A 12165-nucleotide genomic window follows, 5' to 3' on the forward strand; every position below is an offset into this window, starting at 1 on the left:
TAAGTTTTATCAAAAACATAATGAATTTTTACCTATTATCTTTATCATTAAAATTTGTTCTCAAACGAGGACTCAAGTACTCACATTTCACACATGAAAAGGGGTATAAGGACAAATTTCAAAATTTTAACTTAGGAATGAGAACAATTTCAAAAAAGTGGGGAGAGAGAAGTGATATTATTTTACAATCTCACCCTCAGATTATTCCTTTTTACACTGTACATCCTCAGATTCTAATTTATAAGTCTTGTAAATTACGCTTTTCCTGAACCGTCAGCCGAAGTAGTAAAATCGAAGTGTTTTTCACGTCTCGACCTTTCTATCTCGTAATTCCAAACTAAATCTAAGGAACAGGAGAGAAGGCTCGTTCCTTTCATCATTTTGATCATTTTTTGTTTCTGGATTGTTTGGAATTTGATCTTCGAGAATCGATTTATAGAAATCGAAGCTCGATGAATTCATCTCAGTGCATGGATAAGCAGATCTTAGGTTTGTCAGGATCCCAAAATGACGATATCTTCGAGTTTTTGAACCCTCAGGAAGAACACAACAGTGGCTCGAAAAAAGAAGATATCCTGCCCAGTTACGATTTCCAGCCGATTCGCCCGGCAGGTACTTCGCAATCGATGAATCTGGAGGGCAGTAATGTTGGTAGCACTAGGGTTTGGAGTTCGGCCGATTCAAGGACCAGCGCATCTGCTGATAGAGTATGAACTTTATTCTAAACTTCCTATGATACTTTGATTTCTAGATATTTAGATGTTTCCTGGTTTTCTTTTGAGTTTTTCAATGTACAATTAATTATTTTGTTGGGTGTCTTCTTTGATATAAAAGTCATTGTTGTTGTCAGCTTTCAGATTTTTGAGTTTTCATCCAAATTTAGGGCAATACGTTTGATGTTTTTGTTACGTTTGCATAATTATATTTGGTATGGCTTTGTGGTTAGTTTGTCCTTAGTGTTTGGGGAATTCATCAAATATAAGTGTTTACAACTTAATTTGTAATTATTGGGAGGATTGTATGGAGCTTATGTTTGTTCTTCCAGGGATTCCTGGAAAGACGATCTTTTGCGTGTGATGAGTTGCGGGGTTAATGTTTGGATATGCTGTCAATGGTTTTACCTTTACATGATATCCTGTCATCGTAATGGACTGTGTAATTGGTTGCAGTTTGCTACTGTGACTATACTCAAATCAAAACCATGACACTGTTATGAAACTGATTGGCTGCTCTTGTTGCTTGCTCCTCATGAATTTACTCTCACACTGTTGCCTTGTTTCCATAATGTGATGAACGATCAAATTTGTCCAAAGAAAAGAAGTGTATAAATAAGAGCTTTTAGATCAAGCACTTCCTTGTCAGTTAGTTGACAAGATTTGGAAAGAATATCATGAATATTAACTGTACCAGGACCATATTTTACAGACAAAGCTGATGGAAACTTACCTTCATTATCCCTTTTTTTTATTTATGTGTTATTTTTTCTTCTAATGAGGAAACCCCATAACCTGCCTGGCTTTACTGTTCAAGCCTAAGGGAAAACCCAGTTAGATGAAGATGCCCCCCCTCCCCCCGCCCCTTTCTTTTCAACATTGTAACTCTTTACTAGTAGGGATGTGAACCTAGGACCGAAGCAGATTGTCCCAAACCAGTTGACCAAAGCCGCGGGGGGAGGGGTAATAGTTATTAATCATACTTTGAATCTCCGTTGCATCACTAAATTAATCTTGATCATTAACCACTTCCTCTGGGAATCTCATCATTAGGAAAATTTTACATTAATTTGTATGTATATACTCAATGTTAAATGGCAGAATATCTGTAAAGAAACAATGGCGTGGGGGAGCGACAGAAGTTGAATTTATATCAGATTGAGGCAATCTTCTAAACCCGTCACTAATGAGAATTTCATATATAAATATGGCTTTTCTGGGTAACTGAACATGTGTAGGTCTCTATTTTTCGTCACGGCCTTACAATTTTTTTTCCCATTGAACAAGTAAGATATTTAGACACTAGTTTTGGACCATCAGGGCAAGAGATGACTTCTTTTAAATGACAATGTGTTCATCCCAACCATTAGCATTGGACCCAATACCCATTTGGCCATTTCCATTGCTTGTGGACATATAGACTTGGGATGTAGGATGCGGTTACATGGTTTATTCTTTTTGATGACGATAATTTTGATTGTATCACAGAACTGCAGTGGCAGGATCTTCTTATTCTAGTGGTGACAGCTAAGGGCCTTTTGGTCCTTGCTTCTCTTTAGGAGTTGGGGTTGTTTCATTGTTTTATTTCTTGTAATTCTGCCGTCACTAATCAGGGGCACATAAAGACTTTACTTTTGTGTTAAGATATTTATTAATTCAGGCCTGCATCAGAGGAAAATTCTTCTAATCACAGGCCCTTTTCTATGTCTATGTCACCCTGTTCTCCTTCTTCTCAATTCTTCCATTGCTTCTCTCAGTCCTTAAGCTGGTTACAGGATCCTGCTGTCTATCAGATTGTAACTGCTAAACAAAACAGTGGAGCCATGGCTTAGCATCTAGAAGTTTAAACATACTCTGGCATATATGTGCAGCTTTATTTGAGGAGTATAAATAAATGTTGAACTTGTTTTTAAGATTGAAAACTGATTTGGAGCAGCAATTTTTGTTTTCTTCTTCAATGCGTTTAGAAGGGAAAGATAAAATATGATGCAACCTGTATTATTAGAATTGGGTGCATGAATAGAGAAGGGTGTCCCTGGAGTGTGGCCTGAGTGATGAATTCCATTAGAAATAAATGGTAAAATTAATAAGATTGGCATTTTACTGGCCATGTTTGATGTAGCTGAATTGCATAATGAGCAAACAACATATTTATAATGAGCATAACCCAGATGAGGATGTTGAATTGGATGCATGGTACTGGAAATTGAGTGGGATGCGAGGGCCATATGCAACAAATTCCAATTGATGGACCATTGAAAGGTGATATGGTGGTATGCTGCTTGGGGAAGGTCAATTAAAAACTTCAATGCTGACACATCTGCAAGCACGTGATAACTCATTTTAGTGTATGCCACTCGTTGAGAATATGTTATGACTTCCTGGTGGGTTTTATGTTGTAACTGTCCGAACTCTACTAAATTGTTTGTTCTCAAGTTGTTTTAATATTGAAATCATGTGTTTCTCCTTTTTTATTTTTATTAATCCATTGCTGTTTGTCAATTTTGTAATATCTTTTTGGTTCTTACACTGTCGATGCAGAATTATGTATCTTTAGACCCTAATGAATCTGCTAAAGTCACTCCAGAGAAAGATCGGAGTGCCTATGATGCAGCAACTGTTTCTGAGATTGATCGAAAAATGAAGAATCTTGCTGATAGACTTCTTCAGGCACTGGAAGGAGTTAGTGCAAGATTGTCTCAGCTGGAGAGCCGAACTCATCACCTTGAGAGTTCTGTTGATGATCTGAAAGTTTCTCTAGGGAATAACCATGGCAGCACTGACGGAAAACTGAGGCAGCTGGAGAATATTCTAAGAGAGGTATCTCCCCTGATGCTCTTAACCAACTGATGCATGTTACAATTTTCTTTTAATTTAGGTAGACCACAGCAACTTTCTGCATTTTAAATCACATGATATAACTATCACATTGAATTCTTTTGAAGAGGAAGTGAAGGAAGTAGAAGCGTTGAACACACACCCCCCAAAAAAAAGGTTGTATTCAATGCATAAGGTTCCCGCCACTTAGGCCGTAGGGAGGGTCATAATGTACGCAGCCTTACCCCGATTTTGTGGAAGCTGTTTTCTGACGCTCTAACCCCTTGACAACTTGGCTAAATGGAGCAACCTTACTGTTGCACCAAGGTCCACCTTTTTAATGGCCAATGGACAAAGAATAATTCTGCAGTTTTAAGTTAGTTGAATGTTGGATATGGATAAGAACTTCTGGATAGCAACCAGTTTGGAAATTTTTGGAAATTGAATGGTGATTGTGGTTTTGAACCAAAGCCTGTATCAGAACTAACGGCCATTTCCAATAAATCGAGCTAGCATATTGAATACATTTAGTTACTTTTGATATCTAAAATAAGTTTATTAGGAGTTTTTGGCAAAAAACAATTTCACTGCTAACTATTTGTTGCACCAGACTAACAATCGATTTCAACGTGGCTGTCATAGTTCAGCTCCATGTTTCAGTAAATCTTAACAACGTTGCAAAAATTATAGTTAATTCCGTTTAGAAATATTACTTTGTTGAAGTGGCTGGACTGCATAATGTTATTGAATGGATGGATTGCCTGGAAGGTGATTCTAATAGTTGGATGTTTGATGTGGTTTTATCTTCGACCTGTGGCTGATTTTAAGTTGGCTGTTGGAATTAGCTATGGGTGCTGTACTGTTTGATTGTTTATCTGGATGACTATGAAGCTGCATGATATGGATCTTTAACAAACTTTGGTTGTAGCTGATCGTCCTTGCCCTTTCATTGAGGTTCATATTCATCTGTATCTGCATTCCTGGTCTAGTTTATTCTGGTGGTTGAGGCTAGAATTAAGAAAAAACTTGGTGAAAATATTGTGTGTTTCTTGTATGCTTTTCATTCATCTTATCAAATTTGGATGCTTTCTTATTTGTTTGTAAGAATAGTTAATGCATGTTGGTATATGCATGGTGCCTTGATTATCTTGTGATACCCAGCATTGTATGTAAACAATCTGTTGCAGGTGCAAACCGGTGTTCAAGTGGTGAAGGATAAGCAAGAAATTGCAGAGAACCAATTTCAGCTAGCAAAGCTGCAAGTATCCAGGGTAGAGCAGCAACCTGAAAATCAGACCACATCTACACAAGTAGGTTTGGTGCAGCAAACAGCGTCTGCTGCTCAGCAGTCTCGCCAACTACTTCCTTCAGCTGCTTCTGTTCAACAACCAACTCAACCATTTCCTTCAGCTGCTTCTCTTCAACAACCAACTCAACCATTTCCTTCCGCTGCTTCTCTTCAACAATCAACTCAACCATTTCCTTCAGCTGCTTCTCTTCAACAACCAACTCAACCAATTCCTTCAGCTGCTTCTCTTCAACAAACAGCTCCACCGCTTACTCTGCTCCCTTTCAATGCTCCACCACCTCCCCTTGCAAACCAGCAGAATCTGCTTCCTGCTCAGCTTCCTTTGCAATTGCCTCAGAACCAGCTGCCACCAGACCAACCACAAGAACCTTATTGCCCACCCCCAGTTCAGACACTTGATGCCACACATCCGCAATATCAGTTACCTCCAACTCAGCAGTCCCAACCGCCACTGCAAGCACCACATCAACCCTATCAGCCGACTCCTCAGCCTCCACAATACTCTCAGCTACCCCCACCTCAACAGCCCTCACCTGTGGGCCCTGTCCATCCTCCACAACTGCAGCCTCCTGTAAGCCACCATACTGAAGAAGCCAGTTACATCCCATCTCAAAGTTACCCTCCAAGCATCCGCCAACCACAATCAATGGCTCAGCCACCTAGTGGGTCTCCTCCAACCCAGCAATTTTATGGTCCTCCAGCCCACGGATATGAACCTCCTTCAAGCAAGCCCAGTTCAGGGTTTCCTACAGGATATGGCCCAACTTCTGGGCCCAGCTATAATGATGCCTACCCCTTTGGTGGGTCACCTTCTCATTATGGAGCCTCAGTGATGAAATCAAATCAGCATTCAGCTCCTTCAGCCCCAAGTGGTGGAAGCAGCTACCAACGTCTACCTACTGCACAAATTTTACCGCGTGCACTGCCTACTGCAACCAGTGTGGGTGGACCTGGTAGCTCCAGTTCTGGCACCGGAAACAGGGTCCCAGTTGATGATGTGGTCGATAAGGTGGCATTGATGGGATTCTCAAGGGACCAGGTGAGGGCAACTGTGAGAAAACTGACAGAGAATGGTCAATCAGTTGACTTGAATGTGGTGCTGGATAAATTGATGAATGATGGAGAAGTGGTGCAACCCCAGAAAGGTTGGTATGGCAGGTGATGCTTGATATGTTGGTGCCGTTATTTACTTGATTTTGTATAAAGTGAGCAACAGTTTCTTTGGGTTACCATCTTCTTGGTTCAAGTTTTTCACTGGACCTGCCTTGTTTCCTCTTTGGTAGTCATTGCTTGTTCATAATAATTGCAGAAATTGTTAATGGTCATCGGGATCTTCAATAGTGCTCCATGTGCAGCATAATCAAATTTCTCGTGATTTATTCTGGGTGACCTTGTGCCATGGTCGTAGCTGCAGCTGCAGCTGCAGATATAATGTGGCCTACAATGTCCAATGCCCAGCCGATAGCAGGTGAGCCCAATATGATTGTCAATGTTCAATTATCAGTTGTTGGAGAGTTAGTCATATGCTGTTTATGTGGTCTATTTATTCCAGTGATCCTTTCTGTGGGGTGGGGGTATGATCGGCATGAAATATTCTGCCATTAAATGGGTCAGACCAATAAAACCCTGATATATAGGAAAAAGATGAGATACTTTTCAAGTGCAAGGTCCCAGACTCCTTGCCTGGGTTTAATTGCCAGGTCATCGTCGACATAGAAAACTTGACCAGCCTGAACCAGGAATAGCTGACATGAATGGATGGTTCACTTATGAACCGTTTTGCTGGGGGGTGACTACTCCCACCACTGTCTGAGTAAGAGTCTGGATCCTCTACGTTAGTGGACACAGGTCTGTGCTCTACCTCACACAGTCACACTTCACACATGTTAGGGTTTTGTATCTAGGCCTTTTTAGGTTTACTTAAGTTGTGAATGAATTTTTAATTTCTTGAGAAGAATATGAGAGAAAAGAGAAAGAAAAACCAATCTGAAGAATCCTCTTTCCTTGAACAGCATTCTCTCATTTATGTTCGTTGCCAGCTACTTGTTCAGATCTGTTCAACTTTCTGGCTGTTGCATCAGCTGTAAAAATTTTATGGGCTTTTAAAGGTAGGGGAGTCTTGAGACGGCTCACCCGTAGATGAGATGAGTTTCCTAGTCTTTCTTACATTATAAATTTTCATTGAATTGTGATAGTTCTTCTAATCAGGCAGATCGGTCAAGCTGACTGGGCTAAATAGAGAAACTTGGACTGGTATGTAAGGTTAAAGTGTCGTTATCGAATATCGTAACGATCATGTGATTTTAAGAGACGTATCGTTCTGTGTCGAGTATTGTATTGTACTGATCAATGTATTTTAGTGCAATTCAACGGAGACACATATCGAAATGTATCATATGGATTGTTTCGAATATGGATATGTATTGTGGGTTACTTTAAACCTTTGCTGGTAATGCTCGTAATTGGTCTGGCTTCTGGACAGACCCATTTATCAATTGGTCCAGTGCGGATTGGTTTGATTTTTCTGGTCTGGGCCCAAGATTGCCATCCCTGGCTTCCATGGGCCAATACGTTGGCCTGATAATTGTTAGCCCAATTATTAGAGAATAAAAAGAACTCGTAGGGATTGATAGAACATTATGCTTTTCGACATGGAAATGACAGAAATTCTAATGGTAGTCTCTATCAAATTGAATGGTAAAGGTTGGAAATGGGGCTGGCTGGCATTAGAGGTGTAGGTAGTGGTGTTCTCTGTTGAGACCTGTTGTCTTTACGCTTAGGTGCTCTGTGTTCCAATGATAAATATAATGAATTTTTTTGGTCATTTAAGGGCCCATAGAATCCGTCTCAATCTTTCCAAACTGGGTTTTTATTAGGGAAGATGGCAGGAATCTAAGTTCTTGATAAGAAGAATCCAATCTTCTGCCAAACTCCATGATGCCCAATGAGTGAGGGCAGCACTGTGAGGGACCATTTTGCCACTTGCTGCTCAGAGAGGTGCAGAAATGGAGCACGCCCAGCAAAAGGAGCGTCGACGTGAATGACTTTCCACACACACATATGGAGGACCACTTTCACTCCAAAATTAATTCTCAGTACATCCTCAACATGGTCCAGGGTGAAAGGTACATGGTGAAAACCATGAAAAAGATGGATCTCTATTGGCAAGAAAGCTTGTGTTGTGTGCTTAATAGAGTCTACTCTGTGTATGTAGAATAGATTGGACTGAGATAGATTAAAAAGGATGTTGTTGGGTCATGAATTATCTGGGCCTTTCCAGGTAATGGAGTTAATTCAAGATTGTAAAGAACTAGCCTTGGGCTGTTTTACTTGCTTTTTTTCTCTTATTTTTAGAGTCTCAAATGGGGTTGCTCGTACTCTAGCACAGGAGGCCAGGTCTGTTTCTGCTAAGACCTCTTGGCCAGTATCCTCTTCTTGGATTCGGGAGTTTTGCAACCGTGATTCAGTGTTAGCCTCTGTTTCTTTTGAATGAAATAATATCGTTTCCATACCAAAAAAGATAGATTAAAAAGCTTGATTCTACGAGATAAGTTAAAGAATTTGACTCACCATTACCTTCAAAATTTTTTATCAACTACCTAACAGATTGATCACTTGATAACTTTCATTCTTTCAATTCCATGTTGATGGTTTTGTTACCGTGTAAGGCTTTCAATGGTGGTCCTCTTGATTTCTGTGCATCACTACATCCATGGATCACTTTATTGAATGGGAATATTGGTCCCCCAGCATTAGAAGTCATCTTTCGTTCTCCATTATAATTGGCAGTTCAATGGTAAAGAAACAAATAAGCATTTGCTTTGTTCTGCTTGCTTACATTCTCATCTGGAAAGGCTACCTATCGATAGTCCAACTTTCCAGGATCTAACAATTGGGAATATTCGCAGCTTCATTAGTTTCAACCTTCAACTTTTCTCACTTCTCAGGTCCATGGCAATTAATGAGAACTGAGCCCATGGTTCAATGGTTCAAAATTAGACTGTTGAATCCAGTTGAATCAGATCAGAATCGTTTCAAGATTTGGTTCGGGTCAGTCTGCTTGGATCATAATCGATGTGAGTTTTCCCAATTTTGGACTTTCAGGGGCTGGCTTAGTTTTCTGAATCTATTTGGACTCGCGCTGATCTGATCTAAATCGGACTCGGCAGATCAATTCCACCCCGATTTTGAAATTAAAATCCTTGACCAATACTGATTCTGGTTCTACCCGGTTTGAAACGATCAAGTTTTATCCGGAGGCCAGGCCGGTACTGGTTTCCGATTCTGGAACCCTGACTGGACCTAGACGGGTTCGTTGGGATACGAAGACAGAGATGAACTCAAACTTCAAACTCTAATGGCCAAATTGGAGAAGATGATAATAAAGTTGGTTGGTCATTGCCAAACGAGGGCTTTGTTAAGTTAAAGCAGAAGAGCAGTAATTATTTTTTAGTGTCTGAGGTTCAACGGGGCTAGTTTGCACGCACCTTGATTACATCCTCAGATGGAGCTTTATCGTTTGCAATGGTCAAACCAATGACCTCTCCACTGAGAAGTATGGATTCTACCACTCTACCAACCCTGCATTGACAAGACGAACTGTAATTAGAAATAAATAGAGGGAGTTGTTGGTAGCGTTTTCCAGTGGTGTTTTTTTTGTAAGTCCGCCTTGGTTAAGGAGGCTTTAGCTTTTAGATCAAGGTTGGACTTAACTCAAAGAATAATTTAGACTTGGTACAAAGTGTCGGTGATATATTGCCCTATCGTTGGGGGGGTGACACGACTCTCCCCAGCGATAAGACATTTACATTATGTCGACACAAAAAGTCAATTTTTCAGCGATACATCAATTGATCATATTTAACAAAATTTCATTTGGTTTTTCACCTATTTTTCATTCAATTTTTGCCAAAGTGAGCGGGACTCCATGTCCATCAGCAACAGAATGTGAAGTGTCTGCCATACTCAACATAATTGTATAACGAATTGTAGACTTTAGTACTTCTCTTCACTAGATGTGTATTTATGTTTTCTTTACATGTTTATATGAGTTTTTCAAACTTCCATTTTGCTTACATATAGCCGAACATGTGCCAATCAAAAAGTTTAGATTAAATGATGTTTCAAGCCAAAATAATGTTCTCAGGGTGTTTATTGGCTTCAAATTAGGCTACATAACAAAATTCAAGCCAACACGACCCTAAATACCCCCAAATTAAGGGTCGAATTTTCACTGACACTCTGCCAAAAGTCGCCGACATGACAGCAACATAGTTCAACATTTTGGACCTTGGATTTAGATATCTCAAGGTGAAAGCTCGTTGCCTTGAACTTCCAAATTTGCCCTGTTATTTGATCAATTCTTTCTCTTTATGTACCCAAATATGCTAATGTGTATATATTTGACTTTGATATTCAATGGATATAATTTCAACCAAATAAAACATTTGCATTTTCATTTTCAAAAAGTGCGTTTTCCCCAAAAAAAAAACAGTTCTGAACTTCTGATTGCTTTATATTCGACAAGTCTCACTCAGAAGTAGAATATTTTGATAACACGTTACTTGGTCACAATAAGGACTACACACAAGAGTGATAAGAAATGTGATATGAGCTATGCATGGGAACGAGAGAAATGACCTTTCCTACTCGCTTTCCCAGAAAACACATGGAAGCATAATTTCACGACAGGAAACGGAACCTATTCAATGTTTCTTGAATTTTTGGTCTTTTACCAAAGTTGATGCTAGTCATCGTGACACTTATACCAATTGGGGCCCTCCCTTCACCACCCTATGGGATGGTCTACGGGGTTCATAACTACTCCTCTTACTATAGGACACTTGCCTAGCCAACACTTAGATCCGGCTCTACCCAAACTTTTTTGGTTTACCCCAACATTAGCCATCTGTCCGAATATTGCTGAGCAGTTTTTGAATATGAAACAGACCCCCCAGAAGGTAATTTTAATGTGGTCAATTTACCCTCTTTTACAATCAGCAGGGCCATAGGTTTTTTGGGGACAGGGAAGTAATATGTAGTAGACAAATGTGAGGGGAGTACTGACATCTATCTATCAACATAGATAAATTGGACTTTATGAATTGTATACTCGTATGATAATATTTCTATATTATTTCCTTGTCTTTAGGTAAGAAAGAGTTTTTTCTATTTTCCATGCATTTTAATTGTTTCTTATTATTATTTATATTGAAATCATATATGGTTGAACAAGAAAATTCTATAAAAATAAAAAACAAATGAAACAAGGAAGATTTCAAAGTAGGAAATTATGTTTTGATGTGAAAAATATAATAATGCCCCTTTGTTCAAGAGAAACATTTTTGTGTTTGGTGTTTTTCAAAATGGGCTCAAGACTCTATAAAAAGCACCGGTGTGGTTCGTCTCAAAAATGAAGAAAAAACACAAGAAATAGACTTAGATTGTACATAGTAGAAGTTTGTTATTCCTATTCAATAAATGCAAACACAAGAAACAATAAATAGGGAGTGAAGAAAAAAGGAATGTTGCCACAACCATTTAGTACAGTAATGGTTCCGTGAACCAAATGAGATATTAGAGTTTTTTACATGTGGATCTTTTTAGTAGATAATAAACTAATGTTAGAACCCTTAATGTAATATATTATGTGTGGTCTCAAGCAGACTTGCACCATTAGTCGTCGTTAAGTATATTTAAATTTCAAAAGTGAAGAGACCTAAATACCCTTCAGGTTATTAAATACATTGTGTTAATATATGATTTTAGAAAGAGATAATTGATCATTAATAATTAATTATATGGTTAATATATATAATAATATAATATATTAAATAATTTGAGGGACGTTTTGATCATTTCATGTTTAAAATTGAGTGTACTTAACGGCGACTAACAGTGTTAGTCTGGTTAGGACCCACACGTAATATATTGTACTAAAGGAACTCAACATTAATTTGTGGTCCACTAAAGGAACCCAACATTAATTTGTGGTCCACTAAAGGGACCTACATATAAAAAACTCTAGATATTAAATGTTTGTTTTTCCTTTATAAAAGAGTAGGAAGAAAAATACTTCAAGAAGCCTTCGAGTCTTTGCTTATATCTTTAAAGTTAATATAGAGATTTCAAATGATTATATCTTGACAAACCTATGTTAAGGTGGTTAGTCTCTATTATAAGTATTACTAGTTATAGCGTGTGGCGGATGCGCAATGCTATAATTTTCAAGAAGGATGTAACCGATCCTAAAAGGGTATTGACTTATATAAGTAATTGGTGTAAGGAACTACAGTTATACCCGCCTGGGAAAGCAAGCAGTAACCC

General features: G+C 38.8%; 1 protein-coding gene across 1 annotated transcript; it reads left to right on the forward strand.

The window, feature by feature from the left end:
• The first annotated feature begins 282 nt into the window (after positions 1-282).
• Positions 283-8237, forward strand: LOC149020673 (uncharacterized). The gene is made up of 3 exons (XM_089148889.1): positions 283-707; positions 3255-3533; positions 4718-8237. The coding sequence occupies exons 1-3, from the start codon at positions 453-455 to the stop codon at positions 5999-6001; spliced, it is 1818 nt and encodes a 605-aa protein (XP_089005015.1). The 5' UTR covers positions 283-452; the 3' UTR covers positions 6002-8237.
• Positions 8238-12165: the final 3928 nt, after the last annotated feature.

Source organism: Hakea prostrata, chromosome 3 (assembly GCF_041222555.1).
Source record: "Hakea prostrata isolate BN-2017 chromosome 3, UWA_Hpros_2, whole genome shotgun sequence".
Classification (NCBI taxonomy): domain Eukaryota; kingdom Viridiplantae; phylum Streptophyta; class Magnoliopsida; order Proteales; family Proteaceae; genus Hakea; species Hakea prostrata.

What these genes read in the sequence shown, in the direction of transcription:
- LOC149020673 (XM_089148889.1), top strand. Translation starts at nt 453, where the DNA reads ATGAATTCATCTCAGTGCATGGATAAGCAGATCTTAGGTTTGTCAGGA. An exon ending in CCAGCGCATCTGCTGATAGA is followed by an intron (nt 708 to 3,254) that starts GTATGAACTTTA and finishes CTGTCGATGCAG; the next exon opens with AATTATGTATCTTTAGACCC. An exon ending in TGGAGAATATTCTAAGAGAG is followed by an intron (nt 3,534 to 4,717) that starts GTATCTCCCCTG and finishes AATCTGTTGCAG; the next exon opens with GTGCAAACCGGTGTTCAAGT.